The sequence below is a fragment of the Paramormyrops kingsleyae genome, chromosome 4 (genome assembly GCF_048594095.1).
Source record: "Paramormyrops kingsleyae isolate MSU_618 chromosome 4, PKINGS_0.4, whole genome shotgun sequence".
Lineage (NCBI taxonomy): Eukaryota > Metazoa > Chordata > Actinopteri > Osteoglossiformes > Mormyridae > Paramormyrops > Paramormyrops kingsleyae.
The window spans coordinates 40,235,821-40,259,534 of NC_132800.1; the positions used below are offsets into that span (position 1 = coordinate 40,235,821).

The window sequence follows — 23,714 nt, forward strand, 5'->3', positions numbered from 1 at the left end:
TAAGAGGGGCCATAGTTCATACAGAGGAGCCACCCTTATTAGCCAATGATATATTTTGAATCGTTGAGTGGCAGGGCAGTGGGCTCTCCATGGGCCAATCGGCTTTTAGAAGCCCTGAAATCAGCTTTTCTGTAGCCCTGCCCCTGGTTTTAACACTATTGATAGTCCCCTGTTCCATGGTGCTGTTGATCTGGTGTCACCTAATGAACAGCGAGTTTTATTAGAGTAGATTTCAGAGGTGAAACATGCTGTTAGGGCTGGAACGGACAACAGTTGGAAACCAGAGAAGATGGAACTTGGAGAGAAGACTTAACATTAGGCTTATCATGATACTGAAATTTCAAACTCGATACCGATACTAAGGATGATGCTTGATACTCAGTCCTATTATCGATACTACAGGCGGAGAAAAAACAAACACAGGAACTTTTTTTTTTTAATAAAGTCAGCACCACCAAACACCACCAAAAGAATAACAATACAATGGAAAAAATAAACCTAATAAATAGAAAATAGCCATTAACATTGTAAAATAAATAAAATATCTTAAAGCTGTATTAGCTTGTGCAAATATACAGTTTTCTTCTGAGGATGGGCTTAAAAAAAACAACTGAAGTGTAACTGCCATGAATGAAGATGCGGCTCTGCTGGTCCAGAGATCTGTTGTGCTGCAAAGTAGGTTTCTGACCCAAGTTGTGCTAGGATCGTTTGCTTGGTGGTGGTGTACAGTTGTGGAATTTCTGTGTACATGAAGTGGCTTGTGGAGGGGAGAACATACTGTGGGTTCAGGGGGTGTAACATATGTTGAAAGCCAGGTTTTTCAACAGTGTAGACAGAGATCTGGTCCATAAAAAAATTTACTCGGCAACAGCCCTGTTGAGCTTTTGTGCCTCTGGTGATTTGCCACTGTATTCCCACTGTTGTTCAAACAGTGCTGGTAGGGTGGGTTGTGTTTGTGGCTGCTTAGGTCTGGCTGCTGGTCCCCTTCTCTCAGTCTCAGCCTGGGAGTATAAGACATACATAATGATTGTCAGATAGGAACAACTGAGTTTTATAGGTTTGGCACCATGGCCAACAATAAATAAATAAATGAACGAATAAGTGAAAGAATATATTCTCATATATATATATATATATATATATATATAGTTATGTATATTTATATAAATATATAAATGAATGAATAAATAAATTGATTAATTAAATGAACGAATACAAGAAAGAAATGTATTTTAATGTTTTGAGCCAAACTAAAAACAGCACTCCTTGCTTCGCATGGCGTAGCAGAGAGAAATATATGCGCGTTGTGCAATTAGATGATTGTAAAATGCGGAGAGAGAAGCGAAGACACAGCCATTCTTATAGTTAACTTACTTCAACAGTATTGCTTGACAGTGGCACTTTACTCACCTCTGGAAATGCGTATAATTCGGAATGACGGTCTTTCAAATGCTTTGTTAAATTTGCCGTGCTGCTCATTTTGGTTGCGACAACTGTGAAGCACTTCTTGCAAATGGGCTTGTCCATATCTTTTGGTTTTCCCTGTTCATCTGGTTCATATGTGAAATATTTCCAGACCGTGCTCTTGCTTTTTACATTCTCTATCAAGCTTGGTGCTGCTTTCGCCCACTGCCATATTTTAAGTGTGTCTCTCATGTAAAACAATTGGTCCTCCAGGTAGCTGTTGTCGGGGGAGGGGCTGCCCGCTGCCTGTTGAAAATTGTTGTAGTCTGCTAGTGATGTCTGTGAACCGGCAGATGCAAAATTGGCATTTAACGATACCAGTGCTAATTGACATGGAACTCGATACTAAATTTTAGTATCTGAGAATCGATTTTTTTGACATTACTTAACATGGATGTGGAACCGATTCATCATTAGCCCGTGTCGCATATGGCGAGACTCGAGTCTATTCATTAGCTGTCAGGCCAAGCAAGGGCAAGGCCGGACCAGGAGGGACCACCTGGAATTATTTGTGTTCCCATCGTAATGTGGAACCCAGAGCTAAGCCTTGACGATGATATAGCGATGTTATTAAAGAAAAATAACCAGCCTTCTTAGTGATTAGTTGCTGTACCACTGAGTAATCTTATGGTGTAAAAGTAAAAAAAATGATAAATAACTGCCATTTTTAGCTGCTCGTGTGGGTACGCACCCAAACATTCACAGATGGCCTTGGTTTGAGGCACAAAAGACGGAGAAGGGATCACCGATTTTTGCAGTGGATCTGGGTGCAGCCTGACAGAGCAAAAACAGTTTGACGGACTTGATAAGCTTGGGGTTACATCTCAAATACTGGTATAAAAATGAAAAACTACCTGGTGAGAGTGTAAGGATATGGTTCTTGATATGCTTGAGGTCCTCTTGGCATTAAGGGTCTCTCAGGTGAATGGTTTAATGCATTCTTGCTGAGTTTCCATGCTGAGACTGGATTTTATAAGGGGGTCACAATGGGTACCTAGAACTACAGCAAACGGAAAGTGAAAATCCTGCTTCCCCAAGCCTCCCTATCATCCCGTTTATGCCACTGCATGCTTCAGTCCGCCGAGGAGCCCCGGTGAGCGTTATGGGCCGTAATGACTCTGGGCTGCCTCCGCTGCTCTAAGAGCTCTGCGGTCACCCCATGCTTTGCTCAGACGTCCAAAGAAGTGCCAAATGACTTTCAAGAGCCAGTAGTAATATGGAGCGTGAACGCAACTCCCACAGACACACATAGGGGGCGATCTTACAGGACGCTGTGCTTCCGTGAAATGATTAAGTTCCATAAACTCCCTTTATGGTTAACAGGCAACCCTAGACAGCATGTTGCCTGTCTTTTAGTGCTGTTGACACACGGGGGGGGGGGGGGGGGGTCGGGGCCTAGGACTCAAGCTGCCGGCCCAAAGAAAACAGTTCTTCCTTATATGAAGGGGATGGGATCTCAACTCAGGCCCATTGCAGTGGTGGGGGGGTGGAGGGGGGTCATGCTGTATGGTATACAGTCAGTGTATAAATAAAAAATCTCATTCATCCATCTATTCATCTTCCACAGCTCTCATCCCCTAAAGGGTCATGGTGTTATTTACAAATTAAAATGTAAAAGTCTCACCACATATTATGAACTTAAAATAACAGGAATTAAATGATAACATATCAGCCAGTACCAATTAATTTATAATATATGTCAGGTATATGTTTACATTAGTATGAAATATGTGCTTTTTTGGACCATAATTACTTCCTTTCTTACTTTAGGACCTCGAAAGAATTTAATCTCTGTTAGTCATCACTAGGTGGAGGACAAAGGAAGTCTCTGTCCTTCAAGCTAGTTCAGCGTGAGCATCAGAACTGGGGCTGAGACTGCAGTTCTCTGAGTCTCCTGTAGGAGGCAGACCCTTTCCACTCAATGGCCAATGGATGCCTGCCTGTTGTATGCCTCGAGTACTTTAGCTGCATGTAAATTGACGCTGTGTAGAGGCAGAGTGCTATATCAGGCAAAGGAGGTGAGCCATCATTAGGTGACGATGAGCTGTGTTGCAGTGTGAGGAACCTGAGCCCTTGGGGGTTAACTGCTAGCACGGGCAGCCGCTGTCCGCTAACACGAGAGGCTGCTAACATGGGTGGCCTCTAGCATGGGCAGCCGCTAACCGCTAACACAGGCGGCTGTTAACATAGGGCGGCCACTAGCATGGGCAGCCGCTAATCGCTAACACAGGCTGCTGCTAACATGGGCGGCCACTAGCACGGGCAGCCGCTAACCACTAACACAGGCTGCTGCTAACATGGGTGGCCTCTAGCATGGGCAGCCGCTGTCCGCTAACACGAGAGGCTGCTAACATGGGCGGCCACTAGCACGGGCAGCCGCTGACCATTAGCACGAAAGGCTTCTAACATGGGCAGCCACTAACCACCTCACACTCCCTGTGCCCCACCCCACCCCACCCCAGACTGCCGTGGAAGTGTTCAAGAGGATAATCCTGGAGGCGGAGAAGATGGATGGAGGCGCGCCGCAGGGGAGGACGTCGTGCTCACTCATGTAGTCCCCCCTCGCCCGCCCGCCACCGCACTGGACACTGGGATATCCCTCTACTTGAAGGCTAACTGCCTGTTTTCCTCCATATAAACTTGGCTTTTCTTTTATCCGTTTGTTTCTTTTTCCCCTTTTTTTGGTATTTTGTGTGTTTTTTCTTTTCCTTTTCTTCCTAAGTGGGACAAAGAGATATTTGAAAATGGAGGATTATTTGTCACTCTCACCACTGGATAGCCTCAACTACATCCCATAGCACCCCGACCCCCTCAGCTCCTGTATGCCCCCCCATTCACACCTGCTTTATTTTCGTTTTAAAGCCTTTTTCCTTTGTTTCCCTTCCCATTGAATTTGTATATTGTATTTCTTAAAGATAATTATGGCCAAAAAGTAGCCAGCATTAATTTGTGTAGTGAAATGTTGTTCCACACTTTTTTGATTGTAATCATTAAAAGGAGCATATTGTTACACTATTATTTAAGTCAGTGGCGGGGCTGGTGTGTCATTTTTGTTCAGAACTATAGTGCCGTTTTTTTAATGCAGCGATGAGGTCTGCGGGGGCATGGGGGTTCTGCGCCTCTGCGTAAAACAAATTGGAAATGGACAGAAGAGTCACTTAAACGTGGAGCTCCGTGACTTCTGTGGTAAGGTTTAACCTTTGACCTCCTTTTTGATTGGTCTGCTCTGTGGCTGTGCTGTGCCATCTGACCAGACTTCCAATTCCGCTTAGCTTCATTGTGGGACATTATGGGAGTCTTCTTCAGATCCTGGGTTGGCCAGTGGAAAGCTCACAAACCTCAATATACTATCTCGAGGTGGGGAGGTGAGGTATAATTTATTGATCCAGACGTTCACGTGAGAAAGAATTAACCTATAATTCATGCATGAAATGACAATTCAAAGAAATGGGTGATCTCAGGTCTACTCGGGCATTTTTTCTGTAACCAGTGCTGCTCGGTCAGTAAAGCTCAGAGCTCAGGAGTGATTAAAATGAAACCGATGTCCAACAAAAGTATTGAATAAGCTTTCATGTGCAGGAACACGAAGACTGTGGTATTTAAGAGTCACCATGTGGAAATTAATCAGCTGTGACACCGCCTAACGACATTGGGTGCGTATCGGCCCTTACAGCCCTGTAAAGTCCAGCTAGAAGCTTTTACAGCTCCCTTGATCTGTTTCGTCTGCATCCTGGGGCAAGGGGCATTTTTACAAAAGCATACTTTGGACAGCAATATTTATCAATGGCAGTCATTTACGTCTTATTAATCAGTCATTAATTCATTTGGTCAGAATGGGTTTTGGCTGATGCAATAAGGCGCTTACGCAGAATATAATTGTTAAATCGTGGTGGGAAGAACCGATGTGATTTAACCATGGCTAAATGTCCTCCGATTCTTTAAAACTCATTAAAGTCACTGAGGCTGTCTGAGGTGCAGAGGTGGAAATTTCAGGTCCAGAAAGTAAAAATCCAGTCCAAGATTTAGTTTCAACCAACCATTTGAGCATAAAGAGTCACAGACACAGAGTACTCAGCAGCTTGGTTGAAGCAAAATCTTGGACTGGATTTTTAAAGGGTGCTGTGGGTTCCTATCCTGCCTCCGTGTGTGTGGAGTTTGCGTGTTCTCCCCATGCTTCCCCAGATATTCCAGTTTCCTCATGTTGTTAAGGTAACTGGCATCACTAAATTGACTTGGGCATGTGTGCCCTGTGATGGACTGGCATCCCATTCAGGCTTATGCCCCAAGTGACCCGGGGTACCAGTCAGCCACACCGTCACCTTGAACTGGATGATTAGTACGGAAAACAGATGTACAGAGCATGTTTGCATTCCAGAGACCATTTCTGCTCATATTTCCCCTGCTTGCTGCAATTAACGGCGGCCACCTTTCTGCATGAGTCACGTGGTTTAGACGGTTCTGCAGTAGTCCTTGTCTTAATTTTTCATATTTGGCTATGCAGAATATCTGGGTGTGACCAGTAAAGTCACCGTACCTTAGGACCAGCAGCAAAACCAGGGTGGAAACCAGAACATGAGGACAATAATCTCATTTGCACACTGAAAAATTTTATGAACTATTCCATCGCCTACATAGCTGAACGTCCACTAACCAGAAGGCACCAAAAACCCGTCACCCTGTTACCAGCATGTGTCTTGGGTCCTAGCATCCATGTCCGAATCTATGCCCTTGATTAAAAGTCTGGTTAAATTGGAACAGAACAATAATGTGGTATAAGGGGGTGTTTAAATTCAGCCTATGGATTTAAGGAGACAATTAAGTGGGAAAAAAATTCAAGGAGGGAAGCAACATGAGCAAAACTAGAGAGGGGGAAGAATGAGTGCATAATGGTTAAAAGATGGATGGGGGGCAGGCAACGAAGAAATAATGGCAAACATACTGGGGGGTGTTAGTGACCAAAAGCAGGACAAGTGGTTCTTCTGAAGCTGAATTCTATAACAGCCGGCAGAGGATAGGGGCCAGGAGATGAAAAAAATGAAATCTTCATGAATCTCGGGGAGGTTTTTAACATCTAGGTCGTTATGCTCTTAGTAGGAATTTTGCCAAGCAGAGTTCATTAACAAGTACAGTCTCCTTAAGAAAAACGCTGCAGGTTTTCTGACATTTCCATCCTGCTGGTCAGTGAAGACAGAAAAGTAAGGCGGTTATTTGGACCTTACCTCTTCCCATAGGACACACTGCTGTAACCCTCGATTTCGCTCACTACAATTCCCCTCCGCCTCCTCTCTTTGTACGACCGCCCTGTTCATCCTTCCGTTCCCCGGGGAAACCGCCCTCCAATAAAAGTACTGTATAAAATGGAAGGTTTATCTTTCAAAACATGTCCACTCCCAGCCTCTCTCAGCGGGGGTGTAACATTGTAGCAACACACAAGGTTTCACAACCCTAATACTGGGCCCACAAAGCAATCCCCCCCCCCCCCAGGCAAGCCGGAAATACTGCCCATGAAAACCCGAAATAAAAAAAAAATTAAAAAAACCTTTAAACCTTTTTTATGGTGAATGTACAGATATATACGGCTTGGATGCAATTTAATGTATAACAACCTCCCTCTCTGGACAAACAGCCATATTTGCAGGCAGACCCCCGTGCAGGGCAAACAGGCTGTGTTTGATAAGGTGTACTTGTCCCATAAACCATTTACACCCCCTGTGAAAAGAACCGTCCCGACAGCAGTGTCGCTGTGTTTCTGCTATCTGGCAGAGCGCAGAGGCTCAGCCAAACCACACACTTTCACACCGTATATTCCTGAATCAATCCCCAAGGGTTACACTAGTATTCGTGAAATGTACATCCATCCATCTCAAAACTGTTTATGTAGGACTGAGTCATGGGGCAGTGGGAGGGGGAACATATATTAGGTAGTGAGGGGAGAAGGTAGGGATTAGACACACAGGATGCCAGTTATATGTGAGATGCTTCATCTCTTTAGCAGACATTGCAAGTTATGCAATGAGATTTCAGAAACGTATGTCCTGAAAATAATGTTAATGTTTCATAATTGCACTCTATTGCAATCTTTGCTCAAGAAATGAAGACTGTGGCGGTTGCAAATAAAATTTTACAGCTAGAGAGCTTCCTTGCGGGGATTCTGGGCAGAGTGTTATGCAACTGTAGCTTGGGACCAGACTCCCGCAGATCAGTCTCTTCACACACACACACACGCACACACAGCAAGCGTCATCCAGTGCAGGCGAACGCAGCAAGTAAATCCACACTGGAAATATTACAGTACTGATTAAGCACTTATTGCACATATTTTATTTTGTAATACAATAGTGATGAGTGAGCCAGGAGTACAGTACAGTCTCTGATGGTTCCAAAGTATTCCTGAAAGTCGATCTGCCCGTGTTATTCCAGAATAAAAAAAATTAAAAACGCTTCTCGGTATTTCAGTGACCCGTGAGTGATCTTAGACACACTAGGCACACTGCCGGCGTTGTCAGAGCTTTCGCAAGACGGGGCCTAATGAGAAAGGTTGGGAGACTGATGCAGCAGTGGTCAGCGATGCTAACGGAGCCGATTGTGTTTCTCAGTGCTGTGGGCAGGGTTCAGACTGACCACACTAATGGGTTTATGTTATCGATCAGTGAACCTCGTCGGCGTAGATCTCTGTTATCGACTGTGCCTCTCCAAAGAGTTGCTGACTTCGGTGAGCTGGGACTCGGAATATCTGGGCCGTTTAATTCACGACGTCATTTTTTGCTTGCGTGTGCCCTTACTGGGCGCTGTCGGTTTTCACACGCCAGACATCCCAGCGTGATTGTGGAAGGTAGGCCAACGACAGCGGGCGCCGGGGTGCAAACGATCCCAGATGTCCAGACAGCGCCCCACTCTGGCAGCCCGCAGTACTGCAGCATCCAGGACATCGTTCGAGTTCGCTCGCCACGATTTTGATTCCAGCGGCAGAACCCGTTTATACCTGTGAACAGTTATCCACCAGCTGTCCTGAAGCTCCACTCATGAGTCCAAGAGCTGGGGGGGCAAGAGGGAAGGTGCTTTCACATGCATAATTGTATCAAAGCCAGTGCCACACCATAAATGTTCTTTTCCCCACACTGTTCCATTTTTGTTCAGGACTGCTCCCTGTCATGGGATGGGGGTGTGCAAGGCTGGCTCTGGGTGCTCTGGTTGCCTAGGTGAGATTATGTTAAGACAGGGGGGTCTTAACATACTCCCAGAGCAACAGAAAATAAATTTTGCCAGTTCATTTACGTTAAAATCATTTCAGTAACGCATGGTATCTGGCTGCTAACTGGCTAGCTTAGCGTATTTCACAAGAAAAATTGTGAAATATTATGTCACCTATAGGCCCGGCCAGCCCTGGATGTCAAGTCATTGTTGACACAGGCCTGGGTGGTGGCAGTCGGGGGGGAATGGGGAGGGGTTGTGGCCTCCACTTCCCTTACTCCACCTGACCTATCACGGGGGCAGCCAGAGGAGAGGCAGTAACATGTGCCGAACAGGCACCACAAAACCCTATCCAAGCAAAATCCTTTGTGGGGGGAGGGGATCCCCGGTCCCCAAAGCTGAACGCAAGGCAAAATGTGTGCTAAGCAGGATCTGTAACACCCTCATTGTTGGCCTTTTGTTATCATACCCCCTGCAAAGCCACCGGCCCCCCCCCCCCCCCCCCCCCCGGAAAGCCCGTCCCCTAGAGAGCCTGCTCCCTGGAAAGCCCACCCCCTACAGAGCCCCCCCCTGGAAAGCCTGCCCCCTGGACCCCCTGCTCCCTACTTTCATGTTATATATCGGGGTCTCAAAATTTTCGCTTGTCATACTTTTTGAATCCCCTGGACCCCCCTTAAATGGGTGGAGACCCCAACCTCCCAAATGCATAGAAAGCAACACTCTATTTATCTCTGTACCTCGTTTATATTCTCTGAGCAGTAACACCCTCATTGTTGGCCTTTTGTTATCATAGCCTCCTGGAAAGCCCGCCCCCTATAGAGCCCCCCCCCCCTCCGGAAAGCCTGCCCCCTGGACCCCCTGCTCCCTACTTTCATGTTATATATCGGGATCTCAAAATTTTCGCTTGTCACACTTTATGAATTCTTGCTTGCATTGCACAGCATCCAGTGGAAAATGCCGCAATACTCTGGAAAGGTAAGTACCTGGGGGTCTGACACAGCCCCCCCCCCCCCCCTGTAATCCATCAATCCATCCATCTTCCAGAACAGGGTCACGGTGAGCCTGGGGCTTATCCCGGGAAGCACGGGGCAAGAGGCAGGGGACATCCTGCACAGGATGCCAGCCGGCGTGTCCCAGTTAACCATAATTCCCTCAAACCCAGAGGGGCCGCCTGAGGTAGCTGACAGGAAGCTCACTGCTCCACTTACAGATACCATGGAGATGATCTGCACATCTGCTTTACACAGACTACAAAGGGGGATTGTTTCATGTCCCAAACACGACACTTTCTATAGCTATTACTCATTTTAATATGTTTGAATTAAATAAATGCAGATTGTTAAGCACAAGTCAGACATGATGGATATGCATCAGGTGGGTGGGGAGGTGGGGGGGTTCACATCCCAGTTCCAAGCTCACCCTCATATCAACGTGTACGTTCTCCCTACGTTCCTCTGGTTCTCCATGCTTCTCAGATACAGTCAGTGATACAGTCCATCTGTAGATGAGTGACAGTGTATGGGGAGCCCAGCCCCCGGACAGGGTCTGGGTACAATGGTAATGGTACAATTGGCAGACCCTTCGGAGTACAGCCCCAGTGACAAGTAATTATACCCTCAAAAGTACAAATTGGTACTCTTTTTCTGACGGTGTGTTACATGTATAATACCAAGACCAGCATAGTATCTACCCAGACTTAGTGTAGCTAGACTGTATCCTAAAAAACTAAATTAATTTGTTGTGGAGTGAATCTTATAATGTAACATAAGGGCTTACTCGAGAGGACAGGCAATCTTTTCAAGGCAGTATTTCAACTGTCTTTTTCTTTAAAAATGGTATTCGTTCCAGAGGTTTCATAATTTAATTAGAAAAGATTACTGAGCACTTTTTGACTGTTTGAATTAAAGTTGCGCAAGGAGAGGATTTTTAAATAAAATTTGTCGTTCTGGCACCCGGGCGTCTCTCAGACAGCAGCAATCGTGCCCAGACACATTGATTTATCTTGTTTTCCTCTCTTTTTGCCCCAACTGTTCGCGGTCGCTGGTGTGCCGTTATCCAGATCGTATTTCATGAGGGGAGGTGTTTCACCGGGCAGAAGCTGGAGGTGTGCGGCGAGTGCGATAACTTCACGGACTGGGGCTTCATGAACCGGGTGAACTGCATCCGCGTGGAGAGCGACGCCTGGATCTGCTACGACCACCCCGACTGCCGGGGGAAGCAGTTCATCCTGGAGCGCGGAAAGTACCCCGAATTCCAACGCTAGGACGCGCACAACGACCACATGGGCTCCTGTAAGCCTGTGAGGATGGTGAGGACCTGCATGGAACATGCGGCGGGGGGTTGACGGAGAGATACGACTGCAGATGGATGGAGATATGACTTCTCAGACGGGGTCATCATAATGACACAAACACAGATACAAACCATGGGCGTAAATTATGGGTTGGTTTTACACCCCCCTCCCCATAATCAAAACCATCCAATAAAATCCCCTGGACCCCCTTAAACGAGTGGAGACCCCAACCTCCCAAATGCATAGAAAGCAACACTCTATTTATCTCTGTACCTCGTTTATATTCTCTGAACAGGAATTTTATCTTCTAACATCATATTAAAATAACTGTACCTTCTTGGGTCACTGGTGCTCAGGTTGCGGATACCTGGGGGCTTTAGGCGTGCTTGAAAGCACGGGGCGCCGGGGGCAGCGCTGTGTCCGATCGCCGAGGTTTGAGCGCTCCTCCGTGACGTTACGCAGATACTGCTTTGCGGTTGAATTAGGACAGACGCTTGGCAAGGAGGGTCGAGCTCCGTGTCCTGGACCGTGTGCGAGACTGATGTTGTTGTTGGCCATCACAAGGGGGTTCACTTCGTTTCAGCCAAACACATGGGAGGGATTTAAAAAAAAAAAAAAAAGCTGTGATTCAAGCTTGACAAAGTGGTATTGATTTGTGAGCGCGTGGTGGTGGGGGGGTACTAAACTTACATAATTCATAAGATGTCCGTGAAGGAAAATATTTCAAATGTGCGGCATTAAGTGTGATAAGTACGAAGGCTTGTGGTTTTGACTGCTTGGAAAACATCGTTTCGAAACCCCACGAATGCCTTAAGGATTCAGACGTATTTTGGAGTAACTCGTTACCCAATAAGAAAATTTGAAGATTACGAATAAATATTTCAAAATAGTTTACTGGTACCTCAATACGGTTTATAGATGCAATTTGCAGTTAAAAAACATATTTTAGAAATGATCTGGAGTGTGAAATATCTGGCACTCATGAGCTGTGGCTCCGTAATTAGTATCGGTGAGGGGACACTCGGTGAGGGACCCGACCCCCTCTGTCTCCACCAGCACGACGAGCGCCACAGGATCGAGCTGTTCGAGGGCGCTGGCTTCTCCAGGCAGTGTGTGGAACTCTGCGAGGACTGTCCTTTCATGCAGGGGCACGGATTCAGCAGCCACTGCGTCAACTCCGTCCGGGCCTTCGGAGACGGAGCGTGAGTTTCTGTCGCGGATGCCGTTAGTCGTTAATGGCTTTCAGTTGAAATACTATCCCTACACCCCCTGCAGGGAAGCAGGATTTTTTTTTTGTAAATCTTTACTTAACTGTTTCCTATCCAGTACAGTTCAGCAGAAACTCACCATCTTTCTAATGACCAATTTCATAGAACAGAGCCCTAACGTCCTTAGGTGAAGTACGGTGTAATTTAATGTTTGTTATAACATTCTTTGCACTAGCTTACATTTTTGCAACATGTTTCATATACAGTTGCCTGTCGATTCTAAGCACATCTTTGACATTCCTTAGACGTGAGCAAGGATAAGTCATTCTCAGACAAGGACCACAGATCTTGGTCTAGATTTTTTGTTTATTTGCAAGTTAGTACATATATAATGATACGCTACAAATCATGTTAACGAGGGGAAATGCAAATGTCTGTGTCTGTCTATTTGAACTCATAAACATTGTCTGTTTTGGTTCGTTGATTTCATAAATATGGCTTTTCTTTGCTTATACGTGATACCACAATAAGAATGCACGCAGAAGTATTTATAAATACCACCCCCCCCCCCCCACACACACACACACACACACACACCCCGGACTGATTCAGCTCAAACAAAGTTAATGAAGTTACATGCAGGAGTCAGTCTGAATAGGAACACCACCAAGCAGTCACTTAAAGAGGCAGGATGATGATGATGATGATGATGATGATGGTGGTGGTGGTGGTTTTCCTCCCCTCACCACCTCTGCGCCTCCAGCTTGGTGATTTACGAGAAGCCCAACTACCGCGGCCGGACGTACATCGTGGAAAGGGGCCACTACCCCACCCACAGCAAGTGGCACGCGCAGAGCCCCAACATCCAGTCCATCCGGAAGGTGGTGAACTGCTTTTAAAGCGCGTCTCTGGAAACTAATGCCGCGTTTTGCCTCCCCAAAGTGTGGAACGACAATAAAATTCGTAGCCAAATAATAAGCTTGATTAAAAACGTGCAACTGTTCATTTTTGTTGAAACACCTGCATTAAAACTAAGTGGATGGGACGAAAATCCATACCCTAAATATTAGAATAATACGTTCTATAATGGATAATTTTTCCCCCGATGTAGATGTTTTTATTAAAACTGGGTGCTGTTCATTATGGAATTTGAACAAGCCTTTGTTGTAATTCTGAATTAAGGTGGTTTGATATCCTGGAAGATTGATTAGATAAATGTTAGGGTCCTTTATTAAGTACGACTTGAAGTAGGCTAAAATTTGCTTTAACAGAGTTAAAAGAAAGTAAAGACATATGTTTCGATTGTTTATTGAGTTCATACAAAGTTTTACTTAGGCCTAATATAATAACGTAGATTCTAGTTCGCCAATAAAACGCATGTGGTGATATACTTAAAGGTATATTAAACATTAAATGACTTCCAGTATAAATTGCATATTTATTTAAGTACTAGACGTGATGTGAAATAAGCCTGCAGGAAATTAAATATTTCGATGGCGTGCCGTGTAATTATGGCTCACATCGATCATATCGGTCCATCATAACGTCTCTGAGTTAAGGCTGGATAATTCCTCCCGGGTGAAGGCTGCACCATGCCGATTTTCTCCCTGGACCCTAATGAATGACGCAACGCCACTTCCTTGTTCCGAGAAAGCGGTGCCCAAATGGCCCCGGGAAGGGGGTTGATTTAAATACAATAAACGCCCAAAGCGCCGCATCGTAAGCCGGGTGTCTGGGATTGCGCCTGGGTAGAGCAACAGCGGCTGAAATGTCGGTCGCTTTCCTCATGCATGCATTTTGGTGATGAAATTACAATGAAATCACCGTCACTGCCAGACCGACGGACGAGATTTTCTAGCCCCACCACTGCGAAGTGAGGCCGGCGTGGCGCACCCTGCCACGATCGATGCTGCGCTCCGTCGGGGGCATCGATGAGTCCCGGTGCGGAGGGGATGGGAAGCGGCACCTCCAGGAGGACACGGTGCTTGAGAAGCGTCTACTCGGAGCACCGCGGAGGCATCAACTGGCTCAGCTTGAGCCCCGACGGCGATCACTTGCTGACCTGCAGCGAAGACGGGACGGCGCGTCTGTGGGAGACCAAGGGGCTACAGTGTTGCGCACTTCTGCAAGGTAAAGCATCCGGCATAAAGGGGTACCAAAGGAGCCTCTATCTCCCAGCAGCTCGTCTGCAGCGGTCCCAAGCCCAGAAATCTGCATGACGTGCGATCCGCAAAGTTTATCCGGAAAGGATAGTAGTGAGTAAAGGAGACAAAGGACGGAGGAATTCGTGTCTCACACTTCTGTGATTATTCATCTATGAATAATTGAATCAAATAATACAGATACTGCAGTTTCCGACGCTGGTCTGTCCCAGTACAGTATGGTACCGATAAAACTCGGGACAGTAATCACGTACATCTTTACCGGATTACTGATTTTCTGTTTCTTTGTAAATGTTAGTCGGCCAAATGAAATCTTAAGAGTATTTGCAAATATAAACGATACATTTAAACACGTATAAACGGTGTTTACTTTCTTGGTGCGGTATAATGTTTTGTATTTGCCTTAAGGTACTGTCATTGTTATGATTGCTATTCCTTATGATTTAAACAGTCGTGCACCGTTTGCTGTAATCGCGTATACGGATAGTTTGGCGGGATGAAAGAAACGTTATCCCTACTGACAGATTTGCAGTTATCGTGTATTATATAGTACGGTTGTAACTTGACATTTTTGCCTGTGCTTTTACCGGAAGCTGTCACACAGGACACTTTGATCGGGACCTCTGTATGGATCTTACACATGGAGCACTTTAATCCGTAAAATCTAAATCTACCTGTTGCTGTCAGAGCGGTTTACTCACATTCAGATCTTGAACTATACACTGTAAATGTTGTAAAGCCCTTGTAATACGAAAAGTTTGGCGAGATGAAAGAAACGTTATCACTGCCTACACATTTCAATATCTAAATACGTATCACGTACGTGGCCTATCTGCAGCCAAGCAATACGAATAATAAACATGAATATAAAATGTCCGCCCCAGATTGTTTGTGCTCGCCTTAGGACTCTCCGTCCCCGACCACTTGCAGGGCATGACAGCTACGTCACCCACGGTCACCTGGAGAACGATGTGGCGTACACCTGCAGCGCGGACCACACCGTCAGGAAGTGGGACATGGCCACGGGGGGCTGCATGCACGTCTTCAGGGGACACACCTCCATAGTCAACAGGTGACCTTCCAGCCGTCGCGTTTTAACAGCCGCCGCTGCGGTTGGTGCCATATATCTTTATTTTAAAAAATCCTGTCATTGCGATTAGTTTCAAGTCTTATGAAGTGCGTTTTCCACCTGCCTGCTGGATGGTTCTTGAAAGGAAATACATAATACAAAGAAAAATAATATGAAAATATACAGTGTTCTGCAAAAGTTTCAGGCAGTCACAGGAAATGAGGTTTAAATGATCTTTATGTCGGTATAAAGCTATAATATCATTGCTGTCAAAGTGTGTGAGCTTTGCCATTTTGAAACCTCTGCTAAAATCACCACAGTATTTGCAGTAACCGCCTGCTACATCCATGTATTTTTTGACTCCACCGCTACCCTATCTTGTTTGGCTAATCAATTCCCCATTTAGTTATTTAGCAAATCAAGTTAATAAATTGATAGATCTGATTGAGAAATTTAACACATATATAGAATGGCTTTGGTGCCCCTGAGGAGAGTTTTGGGAACCGAAGCGGAGTTTATCTAGCCATCGGACAAGATATCAGTAACTTTTTGGAGAACAGATGAAATTCTTCTTTATTTCTTACATTACTGTTATTTTCCATATGTTATGATGTTAAATTGGGGTTTTGTTTTTCAGAGAAAATATACAATTGCTACCAGAATTAATAAAATACCTAAGACTTTTGCATAGTATACTGTAGATAGAATTAAGAAAAAAGATTCAAACAAAAATAACAATAACATAAAACAAAGGAAAATAAAAGGGTTTTATCAGTAGCTGTAAAATGAAGATATAAAATAAAAATTGTGGGACATTATAAAGTGTGTAGTTAAAGTGGCTCGTTAGGATTGGTATTATGGTGAGTTGTGACTTTTGGTTATAGGACAAGGTCTTGGAGACCAAATGTACCTTTTCTTGTATGTTTGCTTCACGTTTTGTGGTCCTAAATAGATAAGATCTGAGAATAGTAATCTGTGCAACCAGGAGATGTGGTCAGTGCTGGAAAGATGAGTGAAAGTTCAAGGATTCGTATTTATCAAATGCAAGGTTTACAGTCAGACTACCCTAATAAATATTTAATAATTCCATGGTGCATGTGTAAGAAGTGAGTGTTAAATGATAACTCTCATAGGCATATTTAGTAGTCTGCTAGCCTGAGGGTAGAAACTCCTTGTGTGAGCCTCGCTGCGTTCTCGCCGTGAGACCGGCGAAGCGCTTTCCAGGCTTCACTGTGGTGAAAAGGTCGCGATGTTTCCGTACATTTGTGCGTGTATAGCTAAAGGCTCCCTTTTTACGGGCTGGTGGAGCTCTCGCTGAATGCGGTGACTCAGAACAAGTTTCCTCCTTCAGCAGGGATGCTTTAATGCACAGGTTTACCCAGACTGACACCCAGGGGCCTCAACTAAAAAGGGCCCTCAACTTTTCTGCATTAAATTACTGCTCATTTTACATCCTCCTGACCTAAGGTGTCTTATGTCAATACAAGAAAATACAGTGATGTAATACCTGATGTAATAGATTTTGATTTTTATTGTCTTTATGGTTCTCATTTATTTTATTCCTATTGTTAATTTTATTGCTTTTATTTTATGTATCCTTTTATATTATTTTTATTTATGTTGCATATTAACTTTTGAGCGCAACCCAGAAAGCAGGTGGAAAAAGCATTTTACTGCTAGGGTTGCAAAATTTTGGGAATTTTCCTGTTAATTCTCATATATTCCCGTTAATTGCCATAGAAAGTTTCCAACTTGGAATATTTCCAAACTTGGAAAGTCACATGGAATGGAAAGTTTCTGGAAAGTTTTCGGAAGTTTTCGGCCCCTTTGTAACCCTACTATGCATATGTACAGTGTATGTTTGTGCATGTGAGAAATAAGACTAAAACTGAGACTAGCTTATTGTCCCAGGGTCCTGGTCGCCAGCGGATGCCTGTTCAGCGGCTCGTATGACCGCACGGCACGCTGTTGGAATCCTGACAGTGGCCGGCAGCTGCAGGAGTTCCGGGGTCACCGCAATGGCGTCTTGGCACTGGCTCACTTCTCCGCTCAGGACCTGGTGCCTGATTACGCACTGAGTGGCGGGCAGGGTGGCGACTTCCTGGTTACGGGAAGCACTGACTGCACTGTCAAGTTGTGGCTGGTTCTTAATGGCCACTGCTGTCATACCCTCCGTGGCCATCAGGGGGCAATCCTCTGCATGCTGCTGGATGTGCCGGGCAGGGCCCTGTTCACAGGCAGCAGGGACCATACGGTGCGGTGCTGGGACCTTGCCACCGGTGAGCAGACACGAGTGCTGCAGGATCATCAGGGCTCCATCATCTGCCTGGAGGTAAATGCCGGGGCGATCCTACCATCCAGGCCCTATGACATGTCCAAGGCCAAACTCTGATCTGTACCGATTTACAGAATAACATCAAATTCTTCTGGTTCATGGGTGGTACTGTTATGATCCCTGTGGTGGGCCTTGAACTCTTAGGACATTCTGATGGTACAAGCAGGAAGGACCTCATGTTTTTCGCTCCAGTAGGCCGCCGGAGAAGCACAAGTTATCCAAAACAAGGAGGTGTTGTTTATACCACGAGTGCTTTGCGAAGACGACAATCTGCTGGTTGGTTTAAAAGGACAAAGGATCTAGCGTCCTAGATAATGTGAATTGTAATGCTTGTGACCATTTTCCCATTAACTGAACGGCTGGAGAATCAGTTCTGTTGGTTTTTACAATAATGAATATATAGAAATAAAAAAACTTCTTGTATTTTCATTAAAACACATTAAAGCATTTTGCTTGAAAGTAACTGATATATCCTTTTTACGGACAGGGCACATGACAGGAAGTTTGGCAAAGCTGTTTTCTAGATCAAATTTGCAAGCTGCAGATGTTAATCTCTTCCTCCTTTAATTAAATGAGGATAAAATCGGTAATATGATACATCCCTCATCTTCCCACATAGGAGACCACTTTTTAAGGGCACTTCTCTGTTTATACGCTCTTGGCTCGTGGCTGATAATTCCAGTATTTGGCTTTTCAGCTGTTGTCATCAGTATTTAATAAGATACACGTGGTTCACAGAAAAATCCAACCACATGTTTTCATGCTAACTTGACTTTTGACGAATACGACAACTGGAAGAGGCCCTAAAGCACTAAGCTGACGTACGGGTAGATCAGGTTGGCTTTTTAGCTTCTGGGAGATTGGGTCCAGTATATTCAATCTTTAGGGGACTGGCAGATAAATTAAGAAATCCATTGTTTTCACATGATAATCCAAAGTGCAATTCAACCATTGCTCCTGTGCTTCTGGTGCGGGGATCTCTAGCAATTATGGAATGGACTGGTACTCTCATTCTGATCAATAATACCAGGATAACTTCTCATATTAAAGATGTTAAACCTCAGAAGAAAGTCTTTTTTTTTTGTACCCTGGATCCATTTCATGTGTCCTGTTACTGTATTATTGAATTAGTCCATTTTGGTCCTCTCCCAGGGATTATGTTAGGGGTCAAAGTAAAGCTTTAAGAGAACAATAGTCAATTATGCTTATTTTAATCCAGTCTTTCAAGAATGATCTTGACCGAAATCCCTTCACCCAGTTTACAATGATTAAATTTATTCAGACAAAGAAGAACATATGATGGGTATCGTGCTCCTGGTGGATGAAAAGAAAAAAAATTAGCGGGTTAGATTATTGGAGTAGCATCTCAGAAGTTGATGGCCTCCTAATCAGTGATGATTTTTGCTTTCTTCCCCAGTTTGTCAACAGACACTTGTATTCTGGAAGCACCGACCGCACAGTCAAGTGCTGGATGGTTGCGTCTGGCGAGTGCGTCCGCACCTACAAGTCCCACAGGCACACCGTCAGCACCCTGCAGTTCTACGAGGGCATCCGTGAGTTCCTGGGTTTCTCTCAATACCAAGAACAAAGATCATACTTGTGGTCTTGGAAAGAAGGGTCTTAGTAACTTGCCTTCCAAGAACGAACTTGGGGCGCAATGAATCATGGGAATCCTTGATATTTGGGGTGGGGCAAGAACGACATTCGGGGATTTCTACTATCCTCTGTACTTCTGTTCTTAGTATTGGAAGTGGTCTTTGGTAATGGAAGATGATGTAAAAATAGGTACAAAAAACACAACTACGGTCAAGTAAGAAACACCCCCTCTCCGGATGACCATGACACTCCATGTATCCGAAGGAGACAGGGCGGGGTTTCTCACTGGTTCCGTGCTTTTTTGTGAGATCCTCTTAGAGGATTTTCTTCTGGCCCTCATTCTGAGGAGAGTTCTCCATGTTATCGCCCCAATGGTCGATGTGGTAGAGCAGCGGTAAAGGAAACCACATTTGCTTCCAAAACTACATTTCTGAAATCACAAACAGCTCCCTGACAAGACGGCAGCAGAGCTTTATTCGGGGGACGTTTTAGGGACGATGACAGAAGCATTGCACAACCTCATCCAAAAGCACAAAGAAATGACCAAAGCCGCATTCACTAAGCAAGAAACTTTGTGGTCAAGAGACATTCTTCCTGTCCCATGCCAACGCTGGGTAGGGAGAATGTTATATTTAAACCATCCATATGCTGAGTTCAACTTGGTAAGCAGTTCCACAGCAGTGGTAGGGATGTGTTGCTTTCTGTAACATGGAGTCTTGTTACATGCTTGAAGATCTTTCCGGGACTCCAGTTATAAAACACCTCAGCGGACTTTGGGGGATATTGGTTTTAAATTGCCTTTATTTTCTCATATCATGGCAGCTTGCTTTGCATTTCAAAGAGGGTTGGTCTTGCTATTTTAACGCGATTGTTGCACAATCAAAGTTGAATTATGCATGAAGATTAAAAAAACACTGGAAGTTTGTAGAACACTGCAGCTTTTACCTGTTGTTTCAGGAAGGTTAAGAAGTTATTGAGAAGTTTGTCAACATCTGTATATTTATGAAGGTATTTGTGCATCATTATGTCAGAAGTTGTCTTTAAAACTCCAATACACTGGTGTCTTAGATCTTAGGGTTATAATGGTCTCAATTGAATGCTAACTTCTTCGTAGAGTTTCACATGACTCTCAGTTGAATCACAATGCTAAATTTGTTACACATCAGATTGAATTTAGGACATGTGGACAACTTTTCAGGACTTTAACTTGATACAGTAGTAATGTGTTGGCAAATGTCCTCAGAAAATTTACTTCATCTGCGTTCCACTGGAACATGGTGATGGGACACGTTGTTTTATAGGATTGAAAAACATTGACGTTGAAAATATCTCGCATCAGTGTTTACAGGAAGTGGAGACTCGTGTGCAAGGGCCTTCGACACCACATCTGGCATCTTGAGAAGAGTCTTCAAGGGACATAAATTTATCATCAATTGTTTACAGGTGATCCATTTTATGGTTTGTGCATTGGGTTTTAACATTATTTTGCATTTGAGATGCTTATTTAGTTACAACATTGACTGAACACAACTGTGAGGCTGTCATATAAAGGATTATACAACGTGAGCTTGTTTGCTGTTGTTACATTTGTACTAAAATCAATTACTCCACCAGGTTCACAACCAGATGCTGTACACAGTGTCCCATGACTGTACCATGAGGGTTTGGGACGTGCGTGGTCTGTACAAATGTGACCAGGGTGAGGACAGCGAGAGCCGCTGGAAGGGCTCCTTTGGAATCGGCCTCTCGCGGGTGAGAAGGAACCGCGTTGGATGCTTGGGGCTCTCACACAGGCCCACCACGGCAACCAGCACTAGGAACGATCAGGAAGGTAGAGAAGACACCTTGGAGCTGGACTGAGCTCAATGTCTCCACCCTTTTTTTTTGTCTTGACTGTTTACACATTTGCACAGAGGGCAGAGGTTTTGATATTTGGATGCGTGCAAGGATGGACAGTTTTGTGAGATGACCTGATAAATTCTTGCTAGATTCGGGATCTATCCCACCCAAGCCAAAGAGTGCCCATCCATCCTGTCTTTCTCATCAGACTCTCCATGCATGGTGTCATAGTCTCATGAAGATCAATGCTCCTCGTACTGTCTGGCTGTTTCTCCTCTGGTACTACTTCATCAGTCAAACTGCTGAACCTCTGTTCACCCTGGCACTTTTCGTTCCAGGACTTTTTTCAGGTTACTTTTTTACTGATCTAATGGAACAAGTAAGCTAAGATCCTAGTCTGGGTCTTAGATTAAATTATGGCTCTGGACTGTTGTACACAAGGAATGCCTTCGAGGTCCTGTGGTTGTTACCCTAACTCTCGTTTCACCATGTCATTGATTCCAGTGACTTGACTTTTCATCTTGTCTCACATACAGAATTCCTGATGGTCCTCATTTTTAAATAAACAAAATGACACATCCAGTTCGGTCTCCTTGTCAGTCTGATTATAGAGCACTGTGAAGTTAAGCCTTATGGGACTGTCTGTTTTGAAGAGCTGAAGATTGATGCCTCTTGTCAGACAAACCAAATACATGCCTTTAAATCTGTGCTTACAGTTTAGCACTATTTTATTGGTTGGGTCGTGGTCTATCATAATGAAGAACAGCAGGGATTTATATATAAAACAAACTCAAAAAATCTTAAAGACATGAAGGAACCATATGCATAGCATCATTCCTTTTACCACAGACCCCCTCTAAAACCCACTCCTCCCCTAAAGACACCCATTTGACCTCTTGAAAACCCCAAGCAATGACTTAACTGTAGCCATATGGGCTTCGTTAGCTAGGTTACCTGTAGGCATGCACTGGTGATCGATCGTCATAGAAACACCCTGTATCTCTGCTGTGCCTCCTGCCAGGATACATTAGCTTAATACAATTTAAGCGCAGTTAGCATGGCGCTTTGCTGTTGTGCATTAGAAGGATAGTAATGCACATTGTTTGTATTGGTCCTGGACTTGGACGGTATTGGTTGCAGACCTCCCAGTTTTGGTCTCCAGCAAAGTGAGATTGTATCCCTTGCTGTGACATTCAAAACAGAAAGATTATAAATCTTAAAAGAGCCACAGATTCAGCTATGGAAGGCTTGCCAGATCAGCAGTGCTGGCGTGATTAACTGCACTGCAAAGCTGTGCAGTTAATCACACACACACACACCTTCTTGACTGGGTAGGTATTTAAACTTCAGGGTTTGAATATTGTTAAGTGACCGGTAGGGAGTGGCGATTGCATGGAAATGCAGGCTGGGGATTGATGAACACGGTAATGCAGTGTTTCCCAATCCGGTCCTCGGGGACCCACATTCGGTCCACATTTTTGCTCCCTCTGAGCTCCCTGCCAGATGGTCCACATTTTTGCTGGGAGGGAGCAAAAAAACATAGACTGTCTTGCGGGTCCCTGAGGACCAGATTGGGAAATTGCAATAGTGGAGGAAGGGAGAAGCAGGTCCACCACAGGGGGAACCTGCAAAATTTACTCAGACAGACTATCCCCCCACCATACACCCGGGTCAGTGAATTTTACTAAGTGCCCCTTTTGATACCAGGTGCAAAATCCTCAACGATTTACTGAAAACTACGTAATGACTACTTGTGAAGGACTGCAGCCTCAGGAGGTGGCTGACAGCCAACTAGAGCTACATCTTCCTTAAAGTCACCATCTTCTCCATGTCATCTTGTGGATATTTCATTTTATTTTGGCTTGGAGGATCATGTTTGCTTTTTGAAAGACTGAAGGGATGCATAAAATGAGCCAGAAGACAAGAACAGTGTGTCTGAATGACCAGCTTTCATTTCCCCTGCCCGTATCCAGGCTGCTTTCACAAAAGGCCTCGCTCTCCGGTGTAGATCAATAAATAATGCGGGTAATTCTTAAAGCTCAGCTGAAAAGTGCCTGCCGCAGACTCTCGCTTTCTGCAGATATTGAGCACACAGAGAAATTATCACAGCTGTGTTAAGCCTGTAGTGATAATGGATCAGGCAGTACTCTAATCTCCTACTGGTGTGTTTCCAATAGTATCCCTGAGATAAACCATAGTATCTACAGTGAGGTGGCTCCAAATCCATGAGCGTTGTCTGGGTAGCTATAGATGTGAAAAGTGATATGGGATCACAGTTTAATCCGATACCAGCAAGCTCTGCTGCCCACTAATCGAGCTAGGGTCATATATTTAAATTATTTTCTCCCAAAGCAATTTGATTGCAAAGTATTGTCAGCTGAATGAAGTAGTATTTTGAAAATATATTTCCACCAAGAACCTCTTTAGGTTCTTTGCTGCCCCCCCACCCCTGCCCCCGCGCTGAAGTGAATTGGAGCTGCTGAATGAAGTGTGTGCCCTGCGGTTGATCAGTAATTTTGGGGATAGGCTCCGGACCCCAGTGACAAGTGGATACAGA

At 44.7% G+C, this 23,714-nt stretch overlaps 2 protein-coding genes and 1 long non-coding RNA gene across 3 annotated transcripts in view; 2 read left to right on the top strand and 1 right to left on the bottom strand.

The window, feature by feature from the left end:
* Positions 1 to 4,491, top strand: part of rheb (Ras homolog, mTORC1 binding) — a 31,151-nt gene extending 26,660 nt beyond the window's left edge. Inside the window, exon 8 of the mRNA XM_023822842.2 lies at positions 3,927 to 4,491. Within this exon, the coding sequence (XP_023678610.1) occupies positions 3,927 to 4,019 (93 nt within the window). The 3' untranslated portion in view covers positions 4,020 to 4,491. The remainder of the gene's footprint in view (positions 1 to 3,926) is intronic.
* On the bottom strand, positions 436 to 11,506 carry LOC111849732 (uncharacterized). The gene is made up of 3 exons (XR_002839625.2): positions 11,282 to 11,506; positions 6,684 to 6,812; positions 436 to 1,001 (listed from the first exon to the last, which is right to left on the bottom strand). It is a non-coding gene; the product is annotated as an uncharacterized lncRNA (long non-coding RNA).
* A 1,554-nt stretch (positions 11,507 to 13,060) lies between these two features.
* Positions 13,061 to 21,728, top strand: LOC111849729 (uncharacterized). Its single transcript, XM_023822841.2, has 6 exons — positions 13,061 to 14,286; positions 15,249 to 15,390; positions 17,299 to 17,719; positions 19,140 to 19,275; positions 20,658 to 20,761; positions 20,933 to 21,728. The coding sequence occupies exons 1-6, from the start codon at positions 14,088 to 14,090 to the stop codon at positions 21,176 to 21,178; spliced, it is 1,248 nt and encodes a 415-aa protein (XP_023678609.1). The 5' UTR covers positions 13,061 to 14,087; the 3' UTR covers positions 21,179 to 21,728.
* Positions 21,729 to 23,714: the final 1,986 nt, after the last annotated feature.